The sequence below is a fragment of the Lissotriton vulgaris genome, chromosome 6, assembly GCF_964263255.1.
Source record: "Lissotriton vulgaris chromosome 6, aLisVul1.2, whole genome shotgun sequence".
Lineage (NCBI taxonomy): Eukaryota > Metazoa > Chordata > Amphibia > Caudata > Salamandridae > Lissotriton > Lissotriton vulgaris.
This window is the reverse complement of record NC_141694.1, coordinates 1,742,400,345-1,742,426,970: the sequence shown is the minus strand read 5'-3', so window position 1 is coordinate 1,742,426,970 and position 26,626 is coordinate 1,742,400,345. Positions and strand designations below refer to the sequence as shown.

At 45.3% G+C, this 26,626-nt stretch overlaps 1 protein-coding gene across 3 annotated transcripts in view; it reads right to left on the bottom strand.

The window, feature by feature from the left end:
* Positions 1 to 26,626, bottom strand: part of LCLAT1 (lysocardiolipin acyltransferase 1) — a 554,842-nt gene that overhangs the window by 125,066 nt on the left and 403,150 nt on the right. For all 3 annotated transcript variants that reach the window (XM_086927978.1, XM_086927975.1, XM_086927976.1), the window contains one exon: positions 18,396 to 18,594. In XM_086927978.1, the coding sequence (XP_086784104.1) occupies positions 18,396 to 18,594 (199 nt within the window). The remainder of the gene's footprint in view (positions 1 to 18,395; positions 18,595 to 26,626) is intronic.

The window sequence follows — 26,626 nt, the reverse complement described above, 5'->3', positions numbered from 1 at the left end:
GCTACCAAGTAGTCAGACAGGACAGATCCTCAAACAAAAAAGGTGGTGGCATAGCAATTATTTATAGGAAAAAATTCGGAACTAAAATAGAATCTATTGACTTCCCATTTGCAGAAGCTCTAACGTTCTCAATCATGCTTTCTCACTCTCAATCCTTTAAAGGAACCCTTTCTATCGTCCACCTAATCCCTGGACTGAATTCCTTGTAGCCCTTAATAGCTTATTAGAACCTATTGCCGCTACTCCTGATTACACTACATTAGGAGATTTTAATTTCCATTTAGAAAACACCACTGACAAAGATAGCTTAGTTTTAACCTCTGAACTTCTTTCAGCAGGTCTTCGACAATTGATCACAGCACCCACTCATCAAGCGGGACACACCCTTGATGGTTTATTTACCAATAACTCCCATATTACTTCTTCAACAGTTATACCACTAACCTGGACACATCACTCAGTAGTTATGTTTACCATCATGACAACTAATCAAAAAAACTCAAATGTCACTCTTCGGTCCCCTGTTCAATTTCGAGACTGGAAGAACATTGATGTCTCAACCCTACAGACAATCCTTTCATCCACTCAACAGGATGACATAATGTAGTTCCGTAGTTTGAGGGTCTGAGGTTCGGTGGTTCCGAACCCGTTCGATAAAGGTCGTCGGAAATAGACGATTTTGGTGTCAGCGGACCGCAAATCACGAGTGCGGTGTGTACGAGTGTTTTTGTCTTAATCGATCAATGAGAACATTACGTATTCAGGGATTTCGTTTGAACCCTCGGGTTCCATTTTGTGGACGGCAGCCATTTTGTGTGGTTGCCCTCACATAGGCCGATGACTGCGGCAGAGCGAGTCCTTGGGACACATACACCTTAGCTGACTTCTGAGTGACCTGGCCGAACTGACTCCCTTGCCCGAGGCTGACTTCGCTGCGCTAGTTCCTTGTTAAGCAGCTGGTCAGATAAATATCAAAGAGCAGGACATTGCCGAATTTACAGTACACTGCACCCACCCTTCTAGCTCACTTCTCATCTGTTTCTGCTCCTTCCTTTAGGACATATTCACTGATTTGGGTTAAGGTTTTATGATGGGTTTGGCCGGCCTGATCCGACAGGATATTGGAATATGCTTGGTCATTTCTGGTGGGCTGGACAACAGAAAATGGGATTGTCGTCTTGCACTACTTTTGAAATGTCAAGATCTTATTGGACAGTTTGTGTGTTATTGATGCTACTTTGGAATGTGATTTTTGGCATAAAAGACCATGCTCCGCTCATTAAAATTGTGCAGTCTCTAGCGAACCACCCGTGTTGTGCTTCGTAGATCTCTGTTCCTGGTTGCAGCCAATAAACTTTGGTCTTTGACGTCATCGAGAAGTGTCCCGTGTCTCTGTTTGCCGAGGCAGGGGAATCCGAAGACTTCGAGCGTTTTCCCTGGCGCTGCTGGGTTCTAAAACCCGGTTCTTCAATAACAGACCCATATATCCTTCAACAACTATTGTTGTTGGCTACATAACGCCTTTAACACTTTAGCACCTTCAAAGAATATGTTGCCCAACCGGACTTCACCATCTGCCCCCTGGTTCTCGGAAACCCTTAGACTGGAAAGGCAACGTTGTCGAAATCTAGAAAGGCGATGGCGCAAACATTATGATATAGACATGTATAAAAGAGCACTGGCCACATAAAGACATCTCCTAATCACAGAAAAAAGCAACTTCTATCTTACACAAATAGAATCGGCTCAAAATTCCGCCAAACAACTTTATCAAGTAGTAACGAAACTATCCATTCCACCGGCAAGTGTAACCACAGAACCTTCTCAAAATCTTTGAAATTCCCTAGCTGACTTTTTCAAGGAAAAGGTCAATGACATCTATTCCAATTTTACATCCAAGGTAGTCAACGATCATAATAGTCACAACACTAGTTCCAGCTCCCCCTCCATCTCTTTTTGCGAATTTAGTCAAATCTCTCCGACACAGACAGCAGAACTAATAGCAACCATTAAATCAGGATCCCCCCTCGACCCTTGCCCACCTTCCTTCCTCAAGCCGGTTTCTTATAAGACCCGCCCTCACTAAAATATGCAACTCCATGTTCCTCTCAGGTTCCTATCCATCCATTTAGAAAAAAGCCATCATTAAGCCCTGATTATAAAAAAAAAAATCTTAATCCCTCAGAACCTAAAAGCTACAGACAGATTGCATCTCTTCCCTTCCCATCCGAAATATTTGAAAAAATCATGAATACCCAGTTGCCACATTATATTGACCAGAACAAGCTCCTGGATGATACCCAATTTGGATTTAGGAAGCGTCATGGGACAGAAACTGCACTCAAAGGCATCGGACAAATTAGAATGATCGATCAAGGAGGCGCGGCAGTCCTGATATAATTGGACTTGTCCGCAGCCTTTGACACGGTCGATCACACTATCTTGATCGACCGTGTATCCTCTATTGGTATCCATCATAAGGCGAAATCTCTTCTGACCTAATTTTTATCTGACTGTAAACAGTCAGTCAAACTTGGTGGCTACTACTCCTCGGTCTTTACCCTCCCTTGTGGAGTTCCTCAAGGATCCTCGCTAAGTCCGACATTATTCAACATCTATGTATCGGACTTGGCGAGGGTCATCAAATCACATGGAATAGGGCTAACATAAGCGGATGACACCCAGTTGGTGTTGGCTATACATAATGATGGAGGAGCAGTTGCTGTCTACTTTCAAGAAGGCATGATGGCCATTAGTTCTTGGATGGAATGTAATTGCTTAAAACTTAACTCCGACAAAACGGAGGTCGTGATTTTTGGCAGCCTCACCCCTTCTTGGTCCCCAACATGGTGGCCTTCTGATTTGGGTTCCCCTCCACTACCTGTGACCAAGGCTAGGAACTTAGGGGTAATATTTGATGACAAGCTATCTTTTGTCAGCCATGCAAATGCTGTTGTCTCCTCCTCTTTTGACACCCTTAGAATGGTTAGAAAACTCCTGCCTTTCCTTCCTCCTAGTGCTGTCAAGACCCGCATGTGTACCTTGGTATTATCTAAGGTTGATTACTGCAATGGGCTTCTATTAAATGCACAAGAGAAAGTCCTGAATAAAATGCAGCTATTCCAGAACGCCGCAGCAAGAATTTTGACCAGCACTCCAAAGTTTACCTCAATATCTCCCAACATTCGTCAACTTCACTGGCTTCCGGTCAGAAGCCGCACTAAATTCAAGGCTCTGTGCATCGCTTATAAAGCTATGAACAATATAGGGCCGGAGTTTTAAAAAAAAGCTTTGTGCATATATACTCCCAAAAGATCCCTACGTTCGTCCACGGCCCACCTGCTCCCAATCCCGCGTACAAAAAAAGTGGCCTGGGGAGACAGACGATTCCTAGTGGCCGTATCCAGATTGTGGAATACCCTCCACCTTCACATTAAAAACAGCCCATCCTTGATGTTATTCCGAAAACAAATAAAAACATGGCTCTTCAATCAGTAACGCCATCTAGCGTCTCCTCAGCCACGTTCAGCGGCGAGACACCCCAGGGTATTTGCGCGCTATATAAATCGTATAAATAAATAAAATAAATAAATAAATGTACTTCAGTTATTTGTTATCCCTGATCCAGGCATTTTGAGGGGGAAGGGATTGTTTGGGGCACTCATGATGCCCCAATATAATATGTTACATGACACTATTGTACAGAGGCAATCCATTGACATGCCTTTACTTTACCAGTCACTCTGCTGGACTCTGCACTGTGTTTTTGTGTCTCTGTTTCGAATGTGTTCTTCTGCCATGTCATGTTGAATTGCTTAACACCTTAGCAGCTATGGAACGTCCAGCTCCAGTGCTGAACGTTCCATTGCGCAGGTGCAGTTGGAACGGCCGACGGCAGCACTCCCGAGGTAGTGGTGCCGTTGGACTAGGCGCAGTATTTATGAGGTTAATCTTTATGCCCACAAAAAAATCAATAAAGACAGTTTGAGAAAAAAACTGCTTTTAAAGTGCAGGTATGGTTACAAATTAAAAATGAACAAACACTGATATTTGCAAGTAATGTTTGGGATCACAATCTAGACAATGGTCATGCAAATCATAACTTGAAACACTAAATAACATGTTTATGACCTCAATATATTTATTGCCAATAAACAACATCTAAATGCATACTGTAATAAAAAAACAAATACTCAAAGAAATAAGCACTGCATTCATAGTTTCTCCTATCAAAGTGGTACGGGTAACACCTGAAGAAAGAAATAACCCTAAGAACGGAGTTATAGTGGCAGTTGAAACATGCATAAGGATTGAACTTTGACAGTTATGCAAAATATATAAAATAAAATAGAAATTACCCATTAGAAAAAAATGCATAGAATAAAAAACCGACAACCACAACAAAATATGGCCGGTGACTTGAGTTATGGTGTGGGTTGTGTGAGCTACATACCATGATAGGCCTAATTTAAATGGTTTTGCACAATTGCGCCAAAACCATCAGACTTTAACCGTTTTTTTTGCGTAAATATTATATTTTATACCCACATTATAAAGCGGTGGTCACCACTGTAGTTCTAGTTAGGTCAGAGTTTCCATAGAAGAGTGTTTTTTGTTTTTCCCATAACTTTGATGGAGACTGACGTATCCTCACAAAACGTTACCCAAAACATTAATTCACCTCAGCTCCTTCCTCGAAAGTTTCAGGTTGATCCATCAGGTGGAGGCCGAAAAAAAGTAGCGTAGGAGGGCTGGATGCGGGGCCTGGCTGCAGGACCGAAGCCTGTGTGCGGCAGGGGTTTGTCGGTTCAGGTGTGTTGAGCACTCAACCCCCTGCCGCACATGCCCAACGGCAGTGTGCGGCAGAGGGTTGGCCACTAGTGAAGGGTGGAATTAGATGAACATGATGAAAACTACACCGAAATTCACTGGAAAAAAACAAAAAGGTTAAAGTGACACTGTAGTAGGTATGGTAATAATATCTTATTTTACATTAAAATAACCCTAGAAATTTACAGGAAAAAGCAAAGCTGAAAGTGGCAGATAAGGTAATACGATTTGACCTCACTTTAAAAAAAACTAGGAATTCACAGGAAAAAACAAAAGGTTAAAGGGACGTTATAGTTATGTGCTGTAATAAAATAAAAACTAAAGTTTAAAACTCCCCCTACCCAAAAAACACTGATATTCACAAGTTGTAGTTTAATGAGCCAACTACAACTTGAATCCCTGCCATGCACTTGTTATGTATGACCTTGCATATTACATCACTCATGACATGTTAATTGACGCCCAACTCAATTCCCTCTTTAAACGCTATTTTCCCAAAAAAGCCGCGCACATTTACACCAAATCACAAAAGCACGCTTTCTGAATAAAGTTAAAAATGTTTGTCAAATGTGGTGTAATTCGTTTAGTCGTTTTTCTGCATCGGACAGAGAAGTCTCCTACGGGAAGTAGCATTGCACTTTCAGACCCTTCCTTTCTCTGGGCCCCCGCTAGAAGAATTGTATCCTGAACGTGGTGCACACTGTGCCGGTTACTTTCCTCGTTAGACCGGAGCCGCCTTTAATCTGAAACTTGTGTGCATCACTGCTGCTAGGGAAACCTTCTTTGAAACCATTCATTGAGTGATTCACTGGACTACTGGAACTGTTCAGCAGGCCCTCATTACGCGATTCTTATTGTGAAACACAGGTTGGACGATTTGTGCTGGGCCAATACATGTATTAGGAATACATTTTTCATGTAATGTACACTAGATCTTGAACTTAAAATCCTTACAGTACATTGAAAGTGACCAGGAAAACAACAGTAGAGGGAATGAATGCATACATGAAGAGTGTGTGTCAATTCTCACGGTCGGTGGGTATTTCATATAAAATAGTGAGTCTTTCATAGGCCCAAATTCCCAAAAGTCTAGGGACAGATGCTTCCATTGGAACCACATCCTCATACACTCTGCGGGATCTTCCTGGTCCTCCTTTCCACTGCCTGGTAGAGATGTTCTTTGCGGCTCACTGTGTGCCGCTGTAGGACCTCTTTATATTTCATAGAGGCAGAACTCTGCCCTTCAGGAGTCACATCCTTAGGAAGGGTATCTTTATAGCTCCTAGGCTCGCACACTACTTAATTCTCAAGAGGATGCCAATCAAAAAATACTACACTGTAATACCCGCTCTTCTGCAGGCGCTATAAATTGCAGATGTAAGCACTGCAAGATATTCTCAGTGTTACCCACATTCACATTTCACAGCGAACTTCAGCGCACATTCATTTCCTTCCTTATTTCGAAATTCTCCACCGCTTATAAACTTTCAATTGGAAAATCGTCCTCGGCAGACATCTCTCCGGCGTTCAGCTTCCTCGGCTCGGGTGAGATTCACAGGCTCGTTTTTATCCGTTCCGGTCACCTTGAGAACCAATTTAATTTCCTGCCTGACGTTAGAGGCAGGAATCCAAAAACATTTCTATCAGCCAGAACCCTCTACAGGCATGCCTCTTTGGCGAGAGTGATTTACTGTTCCCACTCAGTAGAAATGCACCTACCCCTGGATGCACTTAATTCTTGGTACTTTAAACTTCTCGGCCTCACTTTTTACAGAGTAAAGTGTAATTCGCCAGCCCTATTTATAGCTTAAGGTGTGCAGACATGACTTTACATGTGCCTGCCAAGATGTAATGCTTCGAATATGAGAAAGTTGCCCATTATATTTCTGGACAGAGCTCTCTCGTAGCTAAAGGCATTGCTCGGTTCCAAGTTAGATTTCCTGGGAAGCGGTCAGTAAGCTTGGTAAGCGATGGCTAAGGAGAGCTCGGATCAGTTGCACACTTTCCAGTTTAAGCATGTGGTGGGAAGCAAGTCCCCCGCATGGATCCCCAGAGTTGTTCTTTCCTACTCAGGGTCCAGTTTTCTTTTGGCAAGTTTGTGATCGCTCTAAAAGTATGCAATCCCACGGATAGGGGCTCTGACAGAGGCCCTAAAGTGGACGCGGGACCTGCTGTACAGACTCTTCACCTATAAGGACTTACCGCAAAAAATGTATACGGTTCAGGCACTGTTAGAAATGGGGTTTTAGGTTGGCTAGGGTATGCACTTAAGCCAGGCAGAGCCCACCACTCTAGTCAGGGCAAGGGAGTTACACACCCAAGATAACCCCTGCTTACCCCTTTGGTAGCTTGGCACGAGCAGTCAGGCTTATCCTAGAGGCAATGTGTAAAGCGTTTGCGCAACACACCTACACACCAGTGACGCATGAGGCACACCAGAAAAAGAGACTCTACACAAGGTTATATAACAATATACTTTGTATTATTCATAAAACACATTAGCCTTCAATCGCATAAATCACTATGCCAATAGGCACTGGTCAGAACGTCACATACATTACACAAATCACTTTGCCAATCTGGCCATTGTCATAACACCAGCAGTGCACTACAGTAAATACTGGTAGAATGCACAAATCAAAAATCCACCATTACTGCACACCAACCCCTGAGATAATGCCTGTGATCCTGACCAATCAGGCATACATGACAGATAGGGCACAGAATGCGGCCAATTATGCGCAGGTATACAACATGCCGATGAGGTTACCCCTAAATCACCCTTAGGGCATGAAATACAATGACAGCATCACATCATGGAATAACCGGCAGTTGATACCCAATGTATGCCAATGACCCTAAATTCCTAGAGTACAGCGCTTCTATGCTTTTATTAGGCACTATACAGCAATCTTCCGCTCTCCCTATAGACTTCAGGGCCACCTGCCCGCCTAGGGAATATGGGAATTACATTGGTGGTGTGAAAGCACCCGTGTCTGTTCTTCCCTTGGTCCCTCAGGACTGCAAAGAACTGTACGTCTGGCAGTCCGAAAAGAAATCAAAATAGAGCGTCCGCTCTGACCCCTTAGGAACGGGGGGACGACTACGCCACTTGCATCCGCACCAGGCAGCCCAGAGTTGCAGCGCAGGCTTTCTGTTGAGGAGACCGCCTACGTCGAGGCAGAGCCTTTGACCTAGCACCCCTGGGCTCTCCACTTCTGTGCACGGCAAGAACCTCCATTGGGCAGAGCCTTCCACCCTGGCTCTTCGAACCACGGCTGCCCGCAGCCACATGGTGTAGCAACTCCATTTTGGGAAAATGGGGTCGGGTGGCACCTGATCCCTTGGGCTTCTGGGTGGAGGCCAGCAGAACACGGAGCGAAGACTCCGCCGGCTCCACTCTCTTCAGCCCGGCCCTACGTCACAACCATCCCCTAGTGTCGCTGGCATTGCTGAGCTACGCAGAGGACTTCGAGCGTCAGGATTCCTCGCTGTCCCTGTGCCGTTTGGCAGCCCAGGGCCATGTAGCAAAGCCCAGCTGCAGCAAAGACAACAACGATGTCGCACCACGAGAGGGAGAGCGAGGTGGATAATGTCTTGGGTCTGCTTCAAAATATTGCTTAACTCATGCATAAGGTGAGGAACGATGTACAAACCAGTCGAGCATTGATGGAGCGCTACAACCATAAGGGTACCCTTCCTTCCTATGAAGAGGGGTCATAAAGTTGGGATTCTGTAGCCTGCAACCCCCATACTCCGGAGAACAAATGATGGGTCCCCTAAATGTTTGTTATAAAGGTTTCCAACGTCAATAACCTGGTTGAGACCTACAGAATCCCTACAGTTCTTCCACAATAGTAGGCTTAAACCATACCTTTGCAGGGAGTATATGGTAACTATCCAACCAGTCTAGGAGGGTGACAAGATGTCACAAACCCCCTCACCCAACTGCAATAAGTGCATGAGAAAACAGTGTAGTAGATAGAGTAAAGCTCACCATCGACCGGACATGCACTTTAGGTTGGGTGCAAGTAGTGTTAGGACACATTTTCCACTTGTTTTCATTCACCCCACGGTTGGCAACCAGCTATACCCGAAATATAGGTACATGAGACATTCTGCAAGTAAATAAGCACACAAGATGTCAGAAAAGTCCAGGAGTACATCAAGCCAAAGAGGCCAAAATGCTGAGCCTGGGTTAACTTAAGCGCTGCTGTTAGCCCATGAGCCAATCCTGTGGTACTCGAAGCCAAGCAAGGAATTAAATGTTGTGCCCTTTCGATTAAAGAATGGTTCCGCCACCTTTCAGTGTCTTCTAAATTATGGAGTGTCTGGCCTTGAAAAGTTCACCGCACATTAACTGGACAACTCTTCTGTGGTCACCAGTTAATGGGAAGATCAAATGGGATATCTTGTAAAGCTACTGGCCAGGAAATAGCTATTCATACAGACCATCAAGGCAACCAATTAAGAGGTTTGTTAATCCTCATAGATCTAACATGGGCCTCAAATGGGCAGCGGGAAAAATCCAACCCTGAAGGAGAAACCTCAAGCAAGGTTGGACTGAAAGATTCCCACTACAAAGATGAGAGCCTTCTAAAACTTCACCAAGTATTACTGACCTTGCACAAACATGCTCCTCTGTCCAGAAGGCTATTGATTATGGTCAGCAGTTCGTCAATGCAAATCCTTCAGACAAGGGAGTTGGGCAGTTCTTAGCTAACTAAAAGAAAAAGGGAAAGAATATGCACTGACCATCCCAAGACTCACCCACCCCACCCACCCCCAACCACCGCACCCAATGGCTCCAGCCCTCAGCAGACTTTGACTACCCTCAGTTCGGACGACACCCTTAGGATCATGAAGAGCATCCTCCTGGAGCCCCCTCAGATCCCTGCCCTCACCACATCTTTAACAGAGCCGGCACCTCTATCGCACCCGAACTCTGCTGCATAAATCTACTGCTCCATTGAGTCCGCAACCTTCCCGGAAGGCTGGCACCCACTGCAGAAGAAACCTTCTTCTGACCTGATGGACTTCAAGAACTACAGCCCCATCTCTCTGCTCCCCTTCCCAGCCAAAGTCATTGAGAAAGCCATCAACGCCCAACTCTCCAAGTTTATTGAAATGAACAACATCCTGGACCCTTCTCAATCAGGCTTCAGAAGCAACCACAGTACCGACACCGCTCTAAGCGCCGCTACAGATGACATCCGCACCCTCCTCAAGCTAGGCAAGACTGCCGCCTTCATCCTCCTGGACCTCTCAGCCGACTTCGACACAGTCTCCTACCACACCCTCTGCGCAAGACTTCACAATGCCAGCATCCGCAACTAGGCTGCTAAGACCTGGAACTCCCTGCCTCTGCACCTCAGGCAATCACTATCACAATTCAGGAAGGACTTCAAGACCTGCTTCTTCGACTGAACCGCAGATCTCCCCCACTCAGCACCTTGAGACCCTCACGGGTGAGTAGTCGCGCTTTATAAGATCACTGATTGATTGATCCCCAACCACAGACAACTCCCTAAGGAGTAGATCGGGGCTGCTGTTAAGTCAGGTGCTATGCCAGAGTGTGAGTGCTCCTGAGATTCAGTCCTTACTCATCTGGATAAGGTTTGCTTTCTGGACAGATCACACATATCTCAGGTGACTGATAGCTGATGACTAATGGTTCGTATCTCATCAGGGGCCACACTTTGCTGTGGAGAACAAGGTAGGGTTGTGATCTGGGAACACAGATGTCTCTTCACATTGGATTACCAAATCAATTGACCAAACTTCTCCTGGCAGGAAATCAGCCAGATAAGGAGGGTGCATTTGAAGAGCCATGCTGCCCAGTCTTGTATCCATATTTCTACTGGCTCTATTGTGTCCTCTCTGTTGACTCGACAATAATAAATGCCACAGATGATTTACTGTGCTCTAAACTCGAGAGGAGCACCCAAAGTGACTATCCGATATCTGAAATACGGACACTGGTGGCAGCGCTATTATAGTGAAGGGATAGTTTTTAACTGTACCCTTCAGAAGACAAGGTCTACTGGCCCCGTGAGAAAGGTATGCCCCTAACCAGGTTCCTTTAATTCCATCACATAGGGACATGATTGTGGGTTCCTTTATGAGTAAATGTACAGTTTTGAGAGGATAAGTAGTAAGTATGGTCAAGTCCAATTGGCACTACAAGGCTGGCTTTGTACAGAGGATGCCCAGGTCCAGGAATAACCTGTGATTCTGTACATTCCCATACTGTTGGACTTGAGATTCTTGGCGTGGTTTCCCCCCAACTTTTTGCCTTCCAATGTCCTGTTTTTGCAAAGCTCATTTTTGCTGGCTTTAGAACTCATAATAAAATTAGCTTACATCCAAATGGCACATTTAATTGTACATCCCTAGTAAAGTGGTGCTACGCGTACCCTGGGCCTGTAGATGCCACTTGATGGCCAGCAGCACAGATTGCAATACCCATTTAAGTAGCCTTTTTAAACATGCCTCAGGCCTGCCATTGCAGTCTGTGTGCACAGTTTTAAACTGTCATTTCGACCTGGCAATATAACCCTTTCATCAAAATGAAAGGAAGACTGCACTCCTTCCCTTACGTATTCAACAGTTTGATTTTTTTTTTTAAATAATGCTCAAAGGCAAATATTTGCGTGCATGCTCAAAGGGTGCTCTGTCCCAGTAGCACGAGTTGAATATCCAGAATATCTGGTGCGTCGTCACGCATCAGTTTAAAGTTACATGCCATGTAATCAATCGTCACAGTAAACAATCCAATAATCTTGCAAATAATCCTTTTCGTCCGTTTTTATCTTTTTTGAATTTGAAGCTCAGACGGAGGCGATGGGATTAAAACCTTTTAATGCTCAAAGAAAGACCATCTGGACTTTTTTCAACAGCTCAATGAATCACATTTCAATTTGAGTAACCAAATAATTTCAAACCAAATGCATTTTGGGCTAGGAGCCCTTCATCAGGGGTAACTAATTTAAAAACAGCTTGACCGTAATCAACTAAAATAGTCAACTGAAAAATTAACCATGCTGTGAATATGTCGTATTACACAAGAAGGTAAATAAACGCTATTCTTAACTGAAACACTATACATACAAAAACATAAACCTAACACCCACCTCAGTAGTGCTGCAACACCATAACCGCCAGTGAAACTACTTAATGAGGAATCAAAAATCAACCTTACTTGTGCATGTGTTTAAGCCAATGAAAAAGTGTCCTTTGTGAACACAAGTGCAAACATGTATTTATTTATTTATTTATATCATTTGTAAGCGCGCTGTCACCCTGCGGGCATCCTGGTGCTGAAGAAAGGTGCAACGAAGAACAGTCAGTCTTGAAAGCAAGAGGAGGGTGTCTCGATGAGGGTCTGTTACTACTACCCCTGGGGGGGTTATACCCTTGGAAAGAGCCAGGTCTTGATTTTTTTACGGAACAGCAGTAATTTGCTGATTTTCCTGATTTCAATTGGAAGGCTATTCCAGAGGCGGGCCGCTGCTACGCTAAAAGCTCTGCCACCCTGGGTCGCTTTTCTAATCCTAGGTATTCTGACAAGGTTAGTGGAAGAGGAGCGGAGGCCCCGTGTGGGCTCGTACCAATGGAACTTGTCTTGAAGTGGTTTCGGGCCCTGACCTTGTACTGTTTTGAAGACGGTGCATAGGGACTTGAAGAGGATACTCTGTAGCACTGGGAGCCAGTGCAGGTCAGCCAACGCTTGAGTTGTAGAAGATCGGCTGGGTCGTGAGAGTGCCAACTTAGCTGCTGCCGCCTGGATATTCTGCAGTCTTGAAATCAGATATCCAGGTGATTCCAGTAACAAGGCATTGCAGTAGTCCAGGCGGCGGTGGATGGTACTCCTGACTACAGTTGTTCTTGCCTGTACCGGTAGAAAAGGCAGCAGCTTTCGGAGACCTCGCATTAAAGTGAAGCAACTGCCCACCAGTTTATTGACGTTGGTCTCCAGATTTAAATTTTCCTTAAAGCGGACCCCCAGATTCCGCACCGTCTTCACCGGTGTTAGCGGTCCATCCGAGGCTAAAGGCCAAAAGCTGCAGGCAGGCTTCTGGCAATTCTCCCGACCTTGCACTGCATGATCTCTGTTTTTCCGCTGTTAAACTGGAGTGAGTTTCCCTTTAGCCATGCCGCCATTTCATGCATGCAGGCATGGAAACTCTCTAGTGAATCCGCCTGAGCACCATTGAGGGAGATCATAAGCTGTGTGTCATCAGCGTAGTTGATCATGCTGATGTCATAAGCCTTGATGATGCCCATCAGGGGTTGCATGTAAGCATTAAACAGGATGGGACTGATGGATGATCCCTGCGGAACCCCATGTGGAACTTTGGCAAATTCAGATTGGTATGGAGGGGAGTGCCACTGCCTGCCACCTATCTGACAAATACGAACGCAACCAGTTAAGCGCCATTCCCTTCACTCCAAAGGTTTCCAGCCTTGTCAGCAGAATGTCATGGCTCACCGTATCGAATGCGGCGGACAGGTCCAGCAGGACTAGAATTGCTGACTCGCCCCTGTCCTCCCTCATTCGTAGGTTGTCCAGTACCATCACCAGTGCTGACTCGGTCCCATGGGCTGGTCTAAACCCAAACTGTTCCTCCGCTAGAATGTTATTCGTCTCCAAGAAGGGCGATCACCCAAACAATTAATGGGGGGGAGGAGTTTCTCCTCATGAAATATATTTCCTTGAGCTTGAAGGTGCACATTTCTGCACCATATAATCATGCTGCTTTAACACCTAGTGGAGAATGTGTATAGGTACATTTTGGGAATCTGGGGTGTTTGGATTGAATTTCAAAACAATGGAAATGTACCCCAAACTTAGAAAGAACTGCCACAGGGATACGTTTCTGACTTTGGCAAGCAGTGGGGTTGTGAATTAAGCACCAAATAATATTGCTAGAAAAATAATTAAACATTCAATGCGCCTATCTTCGTTTATAGGAGACACTTGCTTTCCCCTAACAACGGTTCGAAAAATGGGCTGACTACTTATATTAGTAGCTCCATTATGCACTGTCCTATGCGACATTGAATCAGTTCCAAGATCTCAGCCATTGGAGACACCTCGCCTCACCAAGGCCCAATTCACACTGGCACTCTCAATCCAAAATCACTTTAAACCATAACATTAATTCAATAAATAACAGACTTGTTAGAGTTTTACAGGCTCTGAGGAGTGGCATAATAGTGAGTTAAACAAAATGGCAGCCTCAGTGGCGCTCAAAACTCTAGATTCTCCTTGCAGTAAACCTTGGGGAGTCTGCATTTCTAAATGATTAAGAACTCTGTTCCTGGAAGTTACCCATCTTCCGTCTTTCAGAAGACCAGGAAGAACAGAAGGCACAATACTCTTCGCTGCTGCACATATATAAGTTTATTTCCATTATTATCCACCGTGCAAGCTCCTTGCAGTGGTCATAGGCCACGTGGACGAGATTTGCATCAAATTAAAACAAATAGAAAGGCCATCCTGCATAGTAATAAGTGCCTGCACGCCACACACATCTCTAATTTCCTCCGGCTCCTACTTGAAGTGCTGGTGTATAATGGCGTTTAGTGCCACTTGTGGAAATGTATGGAAGTGGTATTCCAAGAAATGGGCTATAGTCCAGGAAGAGGCTGCATGGATGACATATCCCTGCAAGAGAAGTGTTTCCACTTCTTTTTAAGTATGAGGGTCTCACACTGGGTGCATTGTGGGCATACGGATGTGCTTGATGCAAGTGGGTGCATTGCCCTCAGGGAAACAGCAGCCACTCATTGGCCTTCAATGCAGGGCCTCAGCTTTTCCTGTCCATCATCCTTGGATTTTGAGAATGAGGTCAGAAGTGATGTTCACAGAAAAGTTCAGGGATGGGAGAGCTTGCAAGTGCTCTTCCCTGCTGCTTCTATCCCCCTTGCATGGGTCACATTCTGCTCCCTTTCCTCAGTGGCAATCGGATATTGTCGCCCTGCTGGTAGCACAATCTGCATCACACCAGACCTGTTGTGGCCCCTTTTCTCATGCACCACCACAGACATTACCTCCTTGTCAGACCTCCCCGTCACAGTCATTACCATATGAGCAGATACCAAAGCAGGAATCAGCTTCAACAGAGTGCACGAAACAAACTTTATTAACACCAGCAAAAAGTCACAGCACCTGAATAGAACGCAATACAGCGTCACCAAAGCCAGCCAACCCTGTCCCACCCACCACCAAACGATAATGGTGTGAGGCGAACTCCAAGTAGCTGCTTGGCAGATCTCAGCCATTGATGCCCCCTCAAAAAAGCCCAGGAAGCAGCCACACCAGAGTCAACCTCCCCTGCACCGACCCAGGCACCAGGACGCCACAAGCATCATATGCTGCCCCCACAGCCCACCTCAGCCAATGACAGACTAGCCCCAGAAGGCTTCAGACCCTGACCAGTCAGTCCAAAGGTCACAAAAAGCTAATCCAACTTACGAAAAGGCTTAGTAGGTACCAAGTACACCTCAAGAGCCCGCTTAACGTCCAAACAGTGCAGCCGCACCTCATCCTCCGAAAGAGGATCCGGACAGAACACGGGCAAAACCAGATCCTCCAAGCAGGGAAACGAGGAAGGAACCTTGGGCACAAAGGAAGGATCAGGCTGTAGAACAACTCGATCCGAAGAAAAAAAACGCAAAAAAGGCCTCTAAACAAAGCAAGGAGCCCAACTCCCCAACCCTCTGGGCCGAGGTAATAGCGACAAGAAAAACCACCTTGATCGTCAAAAGACGCAGAGACACCTCACCCAGAGGCTCAAAGGGAGCCACCTGCAAGGCCCTCAGTACCAATGGAAGATCCCAAATAGGTGCAAAGGATTTAACTATAGGCTTCTAGAGGAAACAACTCTGCAACAATCAAGACACCAACGGAACCACAGGCTCACAGTCCGAACCCCTAAAAGCCCTCACAGCCGCCCACTGAGCATGGAGGACAAAGACAGACCCAAGTTGAATCCATCCTTCAGGAAATCCAAGATACGCATGGGTTACACCTCCAAAGCAGACTAACCCCGAGCTGTACACCAACCCTGAAAAGACACCCAAGGCCTAGCATAGGACTTGAGAGTCGAAGGGCACCGGGACTGACTGGGAGATCTGACGAGGAGGTAATGACCGGTTACTTACCTGTAATATTCGTTACTCAGAGCCGTAGATCTCCCCGCCACAGTCCGGGTTCCCATACCTCCCTCTCAGTTCGGCTTCTTGTGCTTGGGGGTACAGGATGTGCTTACATTAGACAAGGGGTATATGCCACAGGATGTGGGAGTGGCCTGGAGGGTAGTGATGGGCTAGGGAGTTTATGTTTGGAAGTTCTGGGGAGGAGTTATTACTCATATGGTAATGACTGAGACGGGGAGGTCTACGATACGACTCGGAGTAATTTATTACCGGTAAGTAACCGGTCATTCAGAGTTACCATGACAACAACAAAGCATCACACACCACCACAACACACAGCATTTTGGAATACACACCATCTCGCATGAAACACACAGCCTCTAGTGCCCGATACACTCACACTTCATGCACACACCATCTGTCATATACACACATCTCAAACACATACACACCAAAGGAAGATTAAACTGCTTCTGTGTGCCCTGTTACGGTGCTGTGTAGTTAGGACAGTACTGTTAGGGTGGGGGTGGGGGGTGTGTTTGTGTGTGTATGAATGCACTGCTATGCAGTTACTGCTCTGTGTATTACAGTGAAGTTATAATGTAATATAAGGTGGATTTGTAGAGCGCTGCTTGTCACTTGTGCGGGTACCCAGGCGCTTGCACCCTTGTACCTGTGTTCAGGGCCGGCGCTAGGCGTGGGCAGCGTGGGCGGCCGCACAGGGCCTCGCACTCAGCCCACCAGCATGGGGCCACGCACTGGTGATGTGTCCTTTTGTTTCCCTGGCGATCTATCACAAAGAAAGGTGTCGCCTGCAATTAAGGTCCACTGGAGGGGGCCCCCTTCCTGGGCCTCTCATGGATGGTGTCAGGAGGCATAGGGGAGGGAGACGGAGACGCTCCCTCAATTGCAAGGAGACCATTTACAGACACTGTGGGGGGCCCATTGTCCAGAATTTTGGCGCACCCACAGTTTTAACTTTTAGACCACAATCAATTCTCACACCTATGAAGGTGTGAGAAATGCTTGTGGAGTAGAAGTTAAAACTGTGGGGGCGCCAAAATGCTGGACAATGGGGCCCCCACAGTGTCTGTGAATGTTCTCCTTGCAAGGGGCCACTTATGTAAATTAGAGGGGGGAGCGCACGTTCCCTTTTAGCCCAGGGCCTCGCAAATCCTAGAACCGGCCCTGCCTGTGTTGAATCATCGTGAAGCTCAGTAAAATCTTTTCTATATAAGCAGACAAAAATGTGTGCCTGCTGCTTGTAGTTTCACAGTTCTTTGTATGAGAGGGAAGCCGTGCACTGCTGCTGCGCGTGTACTTCAGCAAGTGTGCATGTGAGAGAGAGAATCAGATGCATGGAGAAAGGCTGAGTGGAGGAAAGAATGTGCGTTGCAACTTCGTGGGCCTCTGGGTTTGTGTACGAGGGGGAGGGGCGCACTGCTGAACAGGTGTTCCGGAGGGAAGTACTGCTGCATTGAACCAGATGTGGCTGTGGAATCTCGCATTGCCTCTGTGCATGCGGTGTGAATAAAGTCACATTCTCACAATAAAGAACGAACTACAGTATCAATAAAAGAAATCATTAAAGTAATTTGAAGTTTCTGGCAAACGAAACGCTCTGTTTTGAAATAGATGGATAAAGACGTAGGGGCCAGGTGCATTTACCAATATGGTACTACTCAAAGTCATTTCTTTGTGTAGGACAGTCAGGATGCAGGAAATACACGAAACCCTTCGTGAGGGGGCAACAGCACAGGCAGGGCCTTCCTCGAGATAGTGGTCGGGTGTACTCTCTTCAACGGGCTGTACGTTACCGGAAACCCGGCATCCAGAGGTTGGTGGTGCGGTCACTCTCCTTATGACGGGCCGTGCCCCTTAATTAGTGTCCGGGTACCGCGGCGCCACCCTTGGTGGCAGAAGCAACAGGCACACACAAATAATGCCAAACCGTCCCCAAACGCTGGCTTTGCGCACTCAGAAGCTCTCCCATTGGCAGTGCAGGCGCCAGGCCCCAGCATGCCTTGCGTTGCTGTACACACGAGCTCCCTGGCGCAGCGCCATTCCTGGCCTTCGTCAACGTGAGAATGACATCCGGGGGAAGCTATAAAGATCTTACTTCACATCCTGTGTATGTACTTGGGGCACCTGGGTTCCATTTCCGTGGGACCTGCTTACACTACACAACGCCTGCTCAGCAGCCTGGGAACAACACTGCAGCCCAAATGGACCCTTTTGTTATGATGTGCCGAGGAATGCACACTGAAGGTTAACAACTGCATCCGCCCAAGAAATCTTAGCAAGACATGGAATTCAGCAATCAGTCATTTCACTATGGCCAGAGAAGCTTGTTTAAAATGAATTCAACTTTTCCCATGAAGTAAAAAAACCCACAAACCTACCAAAACCCGGCACGGCTTTGAGGCTGGCTTTGAGGCAGATCTTCTCCAGTCTGAGGTAGCTGTAGCGCAGGAGGCAGTTCCAGAGGAACATCCAGTCCAGCCTGGTCCGGTGGTTCATGATGATGACGCTTCTTTCTCCGGGGATGAAACCGTCGCCAGTTATTACCACCTTGGCACCAAACACCATCTCCAGGAGGGCCTGGTGAAGACATCATTCCCAAGTTAGCATTCTAGGAGAGGCTGAAACGTTCAGGGTCACATTTCATAAAGCTGAGGTGTCCAACGTAGGTCCAAGAGGACCGGATCCCCCCAAAAGATACATTTACACAGACACAGTAAACAGAAACAAATCAGTCAGAAGTTATTCTGGAAATATGCCTGGAGCAGCGCTCAACAACGCCATTAAGAACTAGGGGAGAGCATGTGCTGCTGACCAGCGAGTAGTTGCCTTATGTCGCTGTGGCACCCAAGGACCACCTTTTCCCAGCTTTCTCAGGAACAGAGTGGTACTCGTCCTGTCCTTCAATAAGTAAGAGCACATCAGCATAAAACACATCTCACGTCTAAGAAACTTGCTCAGAACACATTCTTTGTTCAGTATTTCACTCGAGCACGAGCTCCATTCGATTTAGTCCTGATCATTTCTGGATAAAGATCCAGGAGAAAGGTTTTTTTTTTTGTATTTTTTTGTAATGGTGCAGCATTGAGCAGTCTATTGTACTGAATGTAAGTAACCTTCAAGAAAGGTAACAGTTACTCACAGGTTTATCCAAAGCAAATATGAATGGATGACGGTGGATCATACCTGCAGCCACAATTAAACGGTATCAAAGGAAGATACAATGTCTGGAACACTTGTGTGTAAGGGTTTCATAACGTAAAAGAGTCCATCTCCCACTGATTTTTTGCAACAAAGTTTGATTTTTCAATAATAAAATAATAAGGAGCGCATTACCATAAGTGGACATGCCATGTACATTAGTGAACACACCTGGGCTGCTGGATCGATACTAAATCTTTGACATTTCCGGATTATACTCACATCCCTGATCATCGGTACGGACATTGGTAATATCCAAGGAATAAATATCAAACAGTCAACATAGAGCAACCCCCTCCTGCCCCACCACAACTCGGTCCATCGATTGACAGATTCGAAATCACTCATGTGTACAACTTGCCATGTAGTGGAATGTAGTTAGGTCTGCCCAGGACCTCAGTGTTTTTAGAAGTAGGAAGGGGGAACAAACTCTACTGGTTATGATCTAGTTCGTGGAACCTGCAATACGACGAGAATAGATCAAAACGTATAGCAACCCGCTCAACTTACTCCTAGGCGGGTACCTTAGTCCCTCAAGGGGAAGGGCAGACTTCGGATGTTGTATCCACGCCTCTTATATAGTCGAGTCTAGTAATCCCTCCCATGAACTCTATGGAGCGGCTACCTCTCTTGGCTTCACTAAAAGGTAGACTGCGTTCATATTCATTCTAAATAATGAGATCCTCTATCCAATCTGCATCTCCCACTGATTAGTTTAATTTATATTTATTTTTCATTTAATGTGTGTGTGCATTATTGTATATGCAGTTGTCTAAAAGAGAAAAAAAAACTACGAAATACTTGTAGACTATTTGTTTTTGTATCCACCTTTGACTCCGCCACCACGGCGCTCAGGATCACAGTGGCCATGCTTTTTTACACACTACGAATGCTGCATGTAACTGAAGATAGTCTGTAAACGCGATAAATACATTCAATCTTCCATGGTATCTTCATTTACAAGTATTTACTGAGGCACAGATAGGTCCAGCTGATTCGTTTATAAATTCAAGCTGAAGCGCTCGTCAGCCAATACAGGCATGGAACGTGGCCACGTGGTCACAAATTGAGTCTAAATGAAAGCGCCTATGAGTGAGCAAGATACTCACTTCAGATGTAAACCTATCCTTTGTTTACATCATTCAGCTCACCCAGTCTAATTGTGTTTGACTCCTTCCGCCCGCCGCCCCCGGCTCCTTCCGTTCCAATAGCTGTCCTCAGCTAGCTCTCTCTCCTTTTGTGTAAGTGCCGTGGCACTACACTATGTTATCATGCTGCAATCCAACACTCCTTTGATTTTAAGTGTACACCTTGCTTATATTAGATATATCTGTATTGCACTGGTAGTCTTATCTCACCGTCTACAGTACTGCCTTATGCATTACACTGCCCCGATACTGTCGATCTATTTTCCATTTTGTATACAGTGATGTTTCACTGACAGTTGATCATAAAATTTAGAGGCATAATCTTGCTCCCTCCTCTAACATAGGCATAATATAGAACTTTGAGCACCATGGAACCGTATATCTTCACTTTAACTCTTAGGACGTCTCCATCTGGTTCCGCGCATGCGCGAGGGAATAGAGTTTCTTTTAGACACTCCCGCACATGCGCGCCTAGATCAGTGCCAGCACTCGCAAAATGGGTCCGCCCGTCTCTCAATCTACTCGCCTTTTACTTACAGAAGTGAGTATCTTGCTCACTCATAGGCGCTTTCATTTAGACTCAATTTGTGACCACATGGCCACGTTCCATGCCTGTATTGGCTGACAAGCGCTTCAGCTTGAATTTATAAACGAATCAGCTGAACCTATCTGTGCCTCCCCTTCCGCTCGGATTCAAACGCGAGGTACCGACGGATAGGTAAGCTTAGAGGGCTAATGTAGATTATTTTGCAGCGCTCTCTCTCTTTTTGGAAAAGTACCGATAGTAAGTGGTTTCTATACTGTCTATAGCAAGGTTTTTATACTGGTCTCTCAGGTTCCTACTGTAGCTACCCATTCTGGTGCTTACAACACCACTCAGACGAAGCCCTCAGACTTTGTGGTTTTTTGGCTCTGATACAACAAAGCACCCTGAGTTGAGCACAGTATCGGTCATTGGTGAACATATGTCTGCTAAAGGTATTATTCTGATTTCAGTTTTCCCTCTCAGGGCAACTAGTTACCACAGGCATCCAGTACTTTATACTGCATTAGTATAAGGTTTCCACCTTAGGGCATTATTCCACCATAAAACTGATGGTGGTAGAGTGACGGAGGGAGCTCTTTGGCGGGTTAGACAGGAGTCTGTCACACTTTTATTGGGTTAGTGTGTGTATAGCGATTCGGCTGGACATAGAAGACGTGTGCGCTGTGTCCTTTTCTTTTACACACCAGAGCGGGGCCTCTACTTCCCGAGCAGTTGCCGGGCGAGGTGAGGTCTTCACCCACACAAAGCTGGGTGAGTATCACTACGAGGAAATGCCTCTCAGTGATGAAGCTAATATGCTTAAATGTTAGGCAGAACGCAAATTGTTCTTGCAGGTGTTCCCTGTCTTGGAGGTGTGTGTGGTTTTTTGTATGGTTTCATGTGTGTAAATGAATACAGTGTATTTTTTCTTTGTTTTTTGACAGGAAGAAGATCTTTTCCTGTGATCAGTGGACACTGGGGTTCCAAGTTGTGAGGGGGAGACATGATTTTCTTGAGTATATCACATGTTATTGTTACAACTTATTTTCTCTTACATGTGTATACACCCCCTAAACTGTGTTGCAGTAGCTTATCATATACATTTTTTCAAAGGTCCTGATGAAAGCTGGAGCAATACTCCTGTTAGCTGAAACTAGTCGACCACTTGCACAGCGCCACAATGTAGTTCTATTTACCCACTACTAGGCGTGTTTTTAATCTTGACACCTAGACTAATTATTATTAGCAATTTCTCTAATCTAGGTAGCCAATTTTAGTTAGCACCTTTTTAGCACTGCACTTTTTTCCACAATTTTCTATATTATAATTTTTGAGCACTACTGTGGCTATATTTGTCGCTCTTCACTTATGCACCGCCATGAGATGGTTCAGGCGACGTTTGGAGCGATTACTGATCCCCATATGATGATATGCCGCCATATGGGTGGTCTGATGGGACTTCTATAGCCCAGTAGGACTCTTTACTCTTTTTCACACATGTGCCCGTGTGATTGCCGCACACTATCCAGGACACTACACCATCTTTGACCTGGTCTTCTCTCTTTGTGTTTTTCACGTTGTTGTAAGGGGCATGAGTTGACAGGTCGTTACATTATTTCCCCTCTTGACCCTCCGCACATTTGTTTTTGAGTATCATCACACCACGCCTTCGACAGGTCCACATTGCCTATTCTTCTACTTTTCCATAATTAGTGCCCTGAAGAAGGTGATACCAAGTTCATGGGTGTTTCACCAAAACGCATGTTGGCGCCTGAATGAAGTTCCCTTTATGAATTGTTTAATCTTACCCAACCTTCATATATGGGAATTTGAATGTTTTAACACATTACTAGTAGTACGGTTAGTCATTTTAATGTAGGAGTAAGGATGTCTGCGTGTGATACTGTATGTATGTCGTGAGTGATGAATGAGTAATGGGACCTGTTCTCTTTGGAATTGTCACTATGATTTTTTGTGATAAATTTGAAAACACTATTTGCAAAATATATAAAAAAAAGATTCTTTAAAAAATAAAGCAATGCTTATACCAATGTACTTGCTGTGAAGGACATGGTCATTTAAGCACATTCAGAGTGGTTAAAATTATCAATCGACGCATAGCATAGTACATCATATGGGTAGAGTTTTCAGTCTAACTCTACCACCCTACCCAGCGTTTTCGTCTCCATAGTGTGGGCCGGGAAACGCAGCAGGGTGAAGCTGGAGATATTAGAGTTGGACATGGACCGGGAGGCCTATGCATTCCAGACTTTCACCTTTATTAGTTTGCTGGGCTCCTTCAATCTGCGGCACAGTGGAGTGCTGAGTGGCCAAATACAGAGAATAAACTTTTTGGCTGGTTGGGGCGGAGAGGCAGACCTTACAAAATATCTTATGATGTGCACCCGGACCCCCCTGGATTGTCCATTTGTGGTCCATCAAGTTGCCTCTGTCACTCTTCTACTGAGAAGGGCCCCATATGCCTGGTCACTCCCCCTAAAATGGCTTCACAGCTTCCGACACAATGACAGTGATGAACTTGACCGGATGATTTGACAGTGGCTGTGTGACGGCAGCGAACTATACCTCATTAGAACTTTTCTCTCCTTTGCGGACATGAGAGTGTTATCAAGTACCCGAAGGCCATTTTCTACAATACGCAAAACTAACATGCACTGCGCAAGACATATGGACTGCTTTTCCTAAGGAGCCTGAGGAATCTCACGCCCTGATGACTATTATGGACGCGGGTTCCTTCAGGGGATTGATCTCTTGGCTCTATAAAGACCTGAAGACAGACACTAGGGAGGATGTCTCAAGGGTCCAGAGTAGATGGTTGGAGGACCTGCGGACACCTCTTACAGAGGGGGAGTGGAAAAGGGCATTCGCACAGGTTCAGGAAGTGGCTAGCAATGCTCGTTTTGAACAGCCCAATTTCACTACCTGCACCGCACCTACCTGACCCCATTCCAACTGATACTTCAGCAGGTCCCCAATATGAAGCTGGGCCGGCTCATTTTACACATATGACCTGGGACTGTCCTCATCTCTGGACTTACTGGACTGTGATCCTGGAATTATTGCGAGATGTTACAGAATCCCAGTCGAGACATCAATCAAGCATTGCCTTTTAAGAGTTTTACCGTCCTCCAAAACAAAGCCCCATATGCAGTGTTAATTTGTTCTACTGGGGCTAGTGTTGGCGAAACGATGTATCACTATACACTGGACACACTCTATGGCCCCTTCTTTGGCTAAATGGAAGGTGGATATGTATGAATAAGGAGCAGCGGAGGAGAGCCGGCAGCGTACCAAACGAACAGATGAAAACAAAACATGGGATCTGTGCACACGTCAATTATTAAACTGTACAATATCGACAGTTGAGTTACACGCAAAACAATTCAGAGACAAAGAATGTTGATTTAGTCTTGATTGCTGTGATCTTCAATTTTAATTTGCAACGCCCAGCCAACACGTGTTTCGTCAGGGTGGTATACCCTCGACTTCGTCAGGGCTCTAAAATGTACAATGGCTACATGTTACATACATGTACCAACACTACATAAGTTATAAATTCATTTATCTCAGTAAAATGTGTGATGATTTTTGTCAAACAGTAGTGCAACATGGAGAGGGGTGTTTGTGACAGGTTCTTAAGACCTGGCCTATAGAAACGCCATTATATCCCACCCAAGGTGAACTACTTTAACAGTTTATTAATGTAGTTAACATGCACGATGGTGGTTGCTGTAATCAAGCTAATTGATGTACATTGAACATAGTCCACCTGAATTTGTCCGTGACCCCGTGGACACCCAAAAAGAAAATCCACACTTAGAGTTGAGCATCAGAGAGAAAGAATAAAAGCCACATGCTAATAAGTCCAGCACAAATGTGCTCTTACACAAATGGGCAGCGATATTTCAATAACTGTTGCAACAAGTTTGTTTGCTGTAGGGGGTATCAACAATATAATGCCCACGTAAGTATACCGTTTATACAATACATGTATGAACATGATCTAAAGATTTTCCTCATTATCTAAAAGGAGAGTCTCACCTCTCCGCCGGTTGTACTTCCGTCCCGGCTGCCAGGTTCAGACGTATAAAAAGATTAACACCGCTTAATATCCAGCTGGCTAAAATCAGTATCGATGTTTCAATGTTGTAAGGCACTAAAAGGGGAGAAGGATTTCGCTATTGTTATTACTGCTATTCCCTTAAGATTATACCAAGGTATATTGTATTCATAATTTAATTAATTAATTGTGTGCTTATATAGCGCTGGAATCACTCCCGAAGGGGTACCTCCGCGATTCGACCGCTGCGAAACCCTTCCTGGCTTCCCTGAGAGATGGTCCCTTAATGGGTAGCTCCAGGGTGAGACCAGGCATCCCCGGCGGTCTGGTGGGGCCGTTAGTGAAGATGAGGCAAGCTAGTGCCCAGAGTTGCCGAGTGTGATCGCTGATCAGAGTGGGCACCGAGGCGAGAGAATTATCGAGTCCGCCGACCCTGGTCCAGAAACCTGCCGCGTCGGGAATCGAACCCTGGTCCCAGGCCGTCCTCTGCTCTCGGGTCTGCCGCCTCTAACCAGTGAGCCACACTACTTCACTGAGAGAGTCATATAAATACCACAGGGTTAAATTAAATAACTCGATAGAATTCTCGTGGCTTATTAAGCCTAGGAGTAGAATTATGTTTCAAGTTGGTACATTGGTTGAACTTTATTTGATGCCTCAATGCATTACTCATGGTAAAATAAGCCGATGAGCAGAAATACGTAACTTTCGTTACTGTCATATGAAGGTATCATGACTTGGAGCATGATTTAGACTTTACGTTCACAGTCAGTTATTCCTGATTGCTAGATCGGTCTTATTTCAAACAAGCTCATTATATATTGTCGCTATGCCCGAATTTAGAAAATGTATCCCCGATAAATAAAATACCTAATTTAAAAAAGGTTATGAACACAGGCCGACCATAGCTATTCTTATTCACGGTCCATCGTATCCCCGCGTTAAGAATCCTCCTTACCTTGTGTGTGTGCAAGGTCTAGTTCAGAAACGGACGCCGCAGCTCCAGTACCGCTGCCGGTAGCGTCCTCGCGTGTGAGTGCGGAAGTGCACTCCACGCTTCCTTTAGTAACAATAAGAGCTAGAACGCTCACCCCACACCGGAAATGGCATGCTTGGCCAACCGGAAGGGGATAAACGCTGTTACATACCGTGTCTAAAGATACCCCTGCCGTTGTAAACAGTCAGGGTTTTAGACTGTTTACAATATAATTCGTTCTTAGTTGCCTGATTAGAAAATGCGCCAATATTCTAGTTTACCAGGTATTCGTAATTTCAAGTTGATGCGATTGACAGTGTCCACTTCTAAGATCACGTGGAAAATTAATTCATGAAAGTCAAGAGCCAAAGGGCTCATTATAAGGAAAGGGAAAGAGAAATTATTAACTGTTATGACCTCACTGATGAGATTATGCACAAAAGTGGGTTTATCAGAAAATGGTAGCATAGGGAAATAAAGGAAAGGTAGGAATAAGGAGATTATAAAGAAGGGGAAAGTTTAAATATTATTAGATGTGTGGTGAGCTAAGGAAGAATGCGTGGTTGAAAACATTCTAATCGTGTGATGCCAAAGTGCCCACTTGCTTTAACCATGTGACTTCATCAAGTTGTTATACAGTCACTATAATGCTACTGCACATTCTAGGTTTCATTTCATCG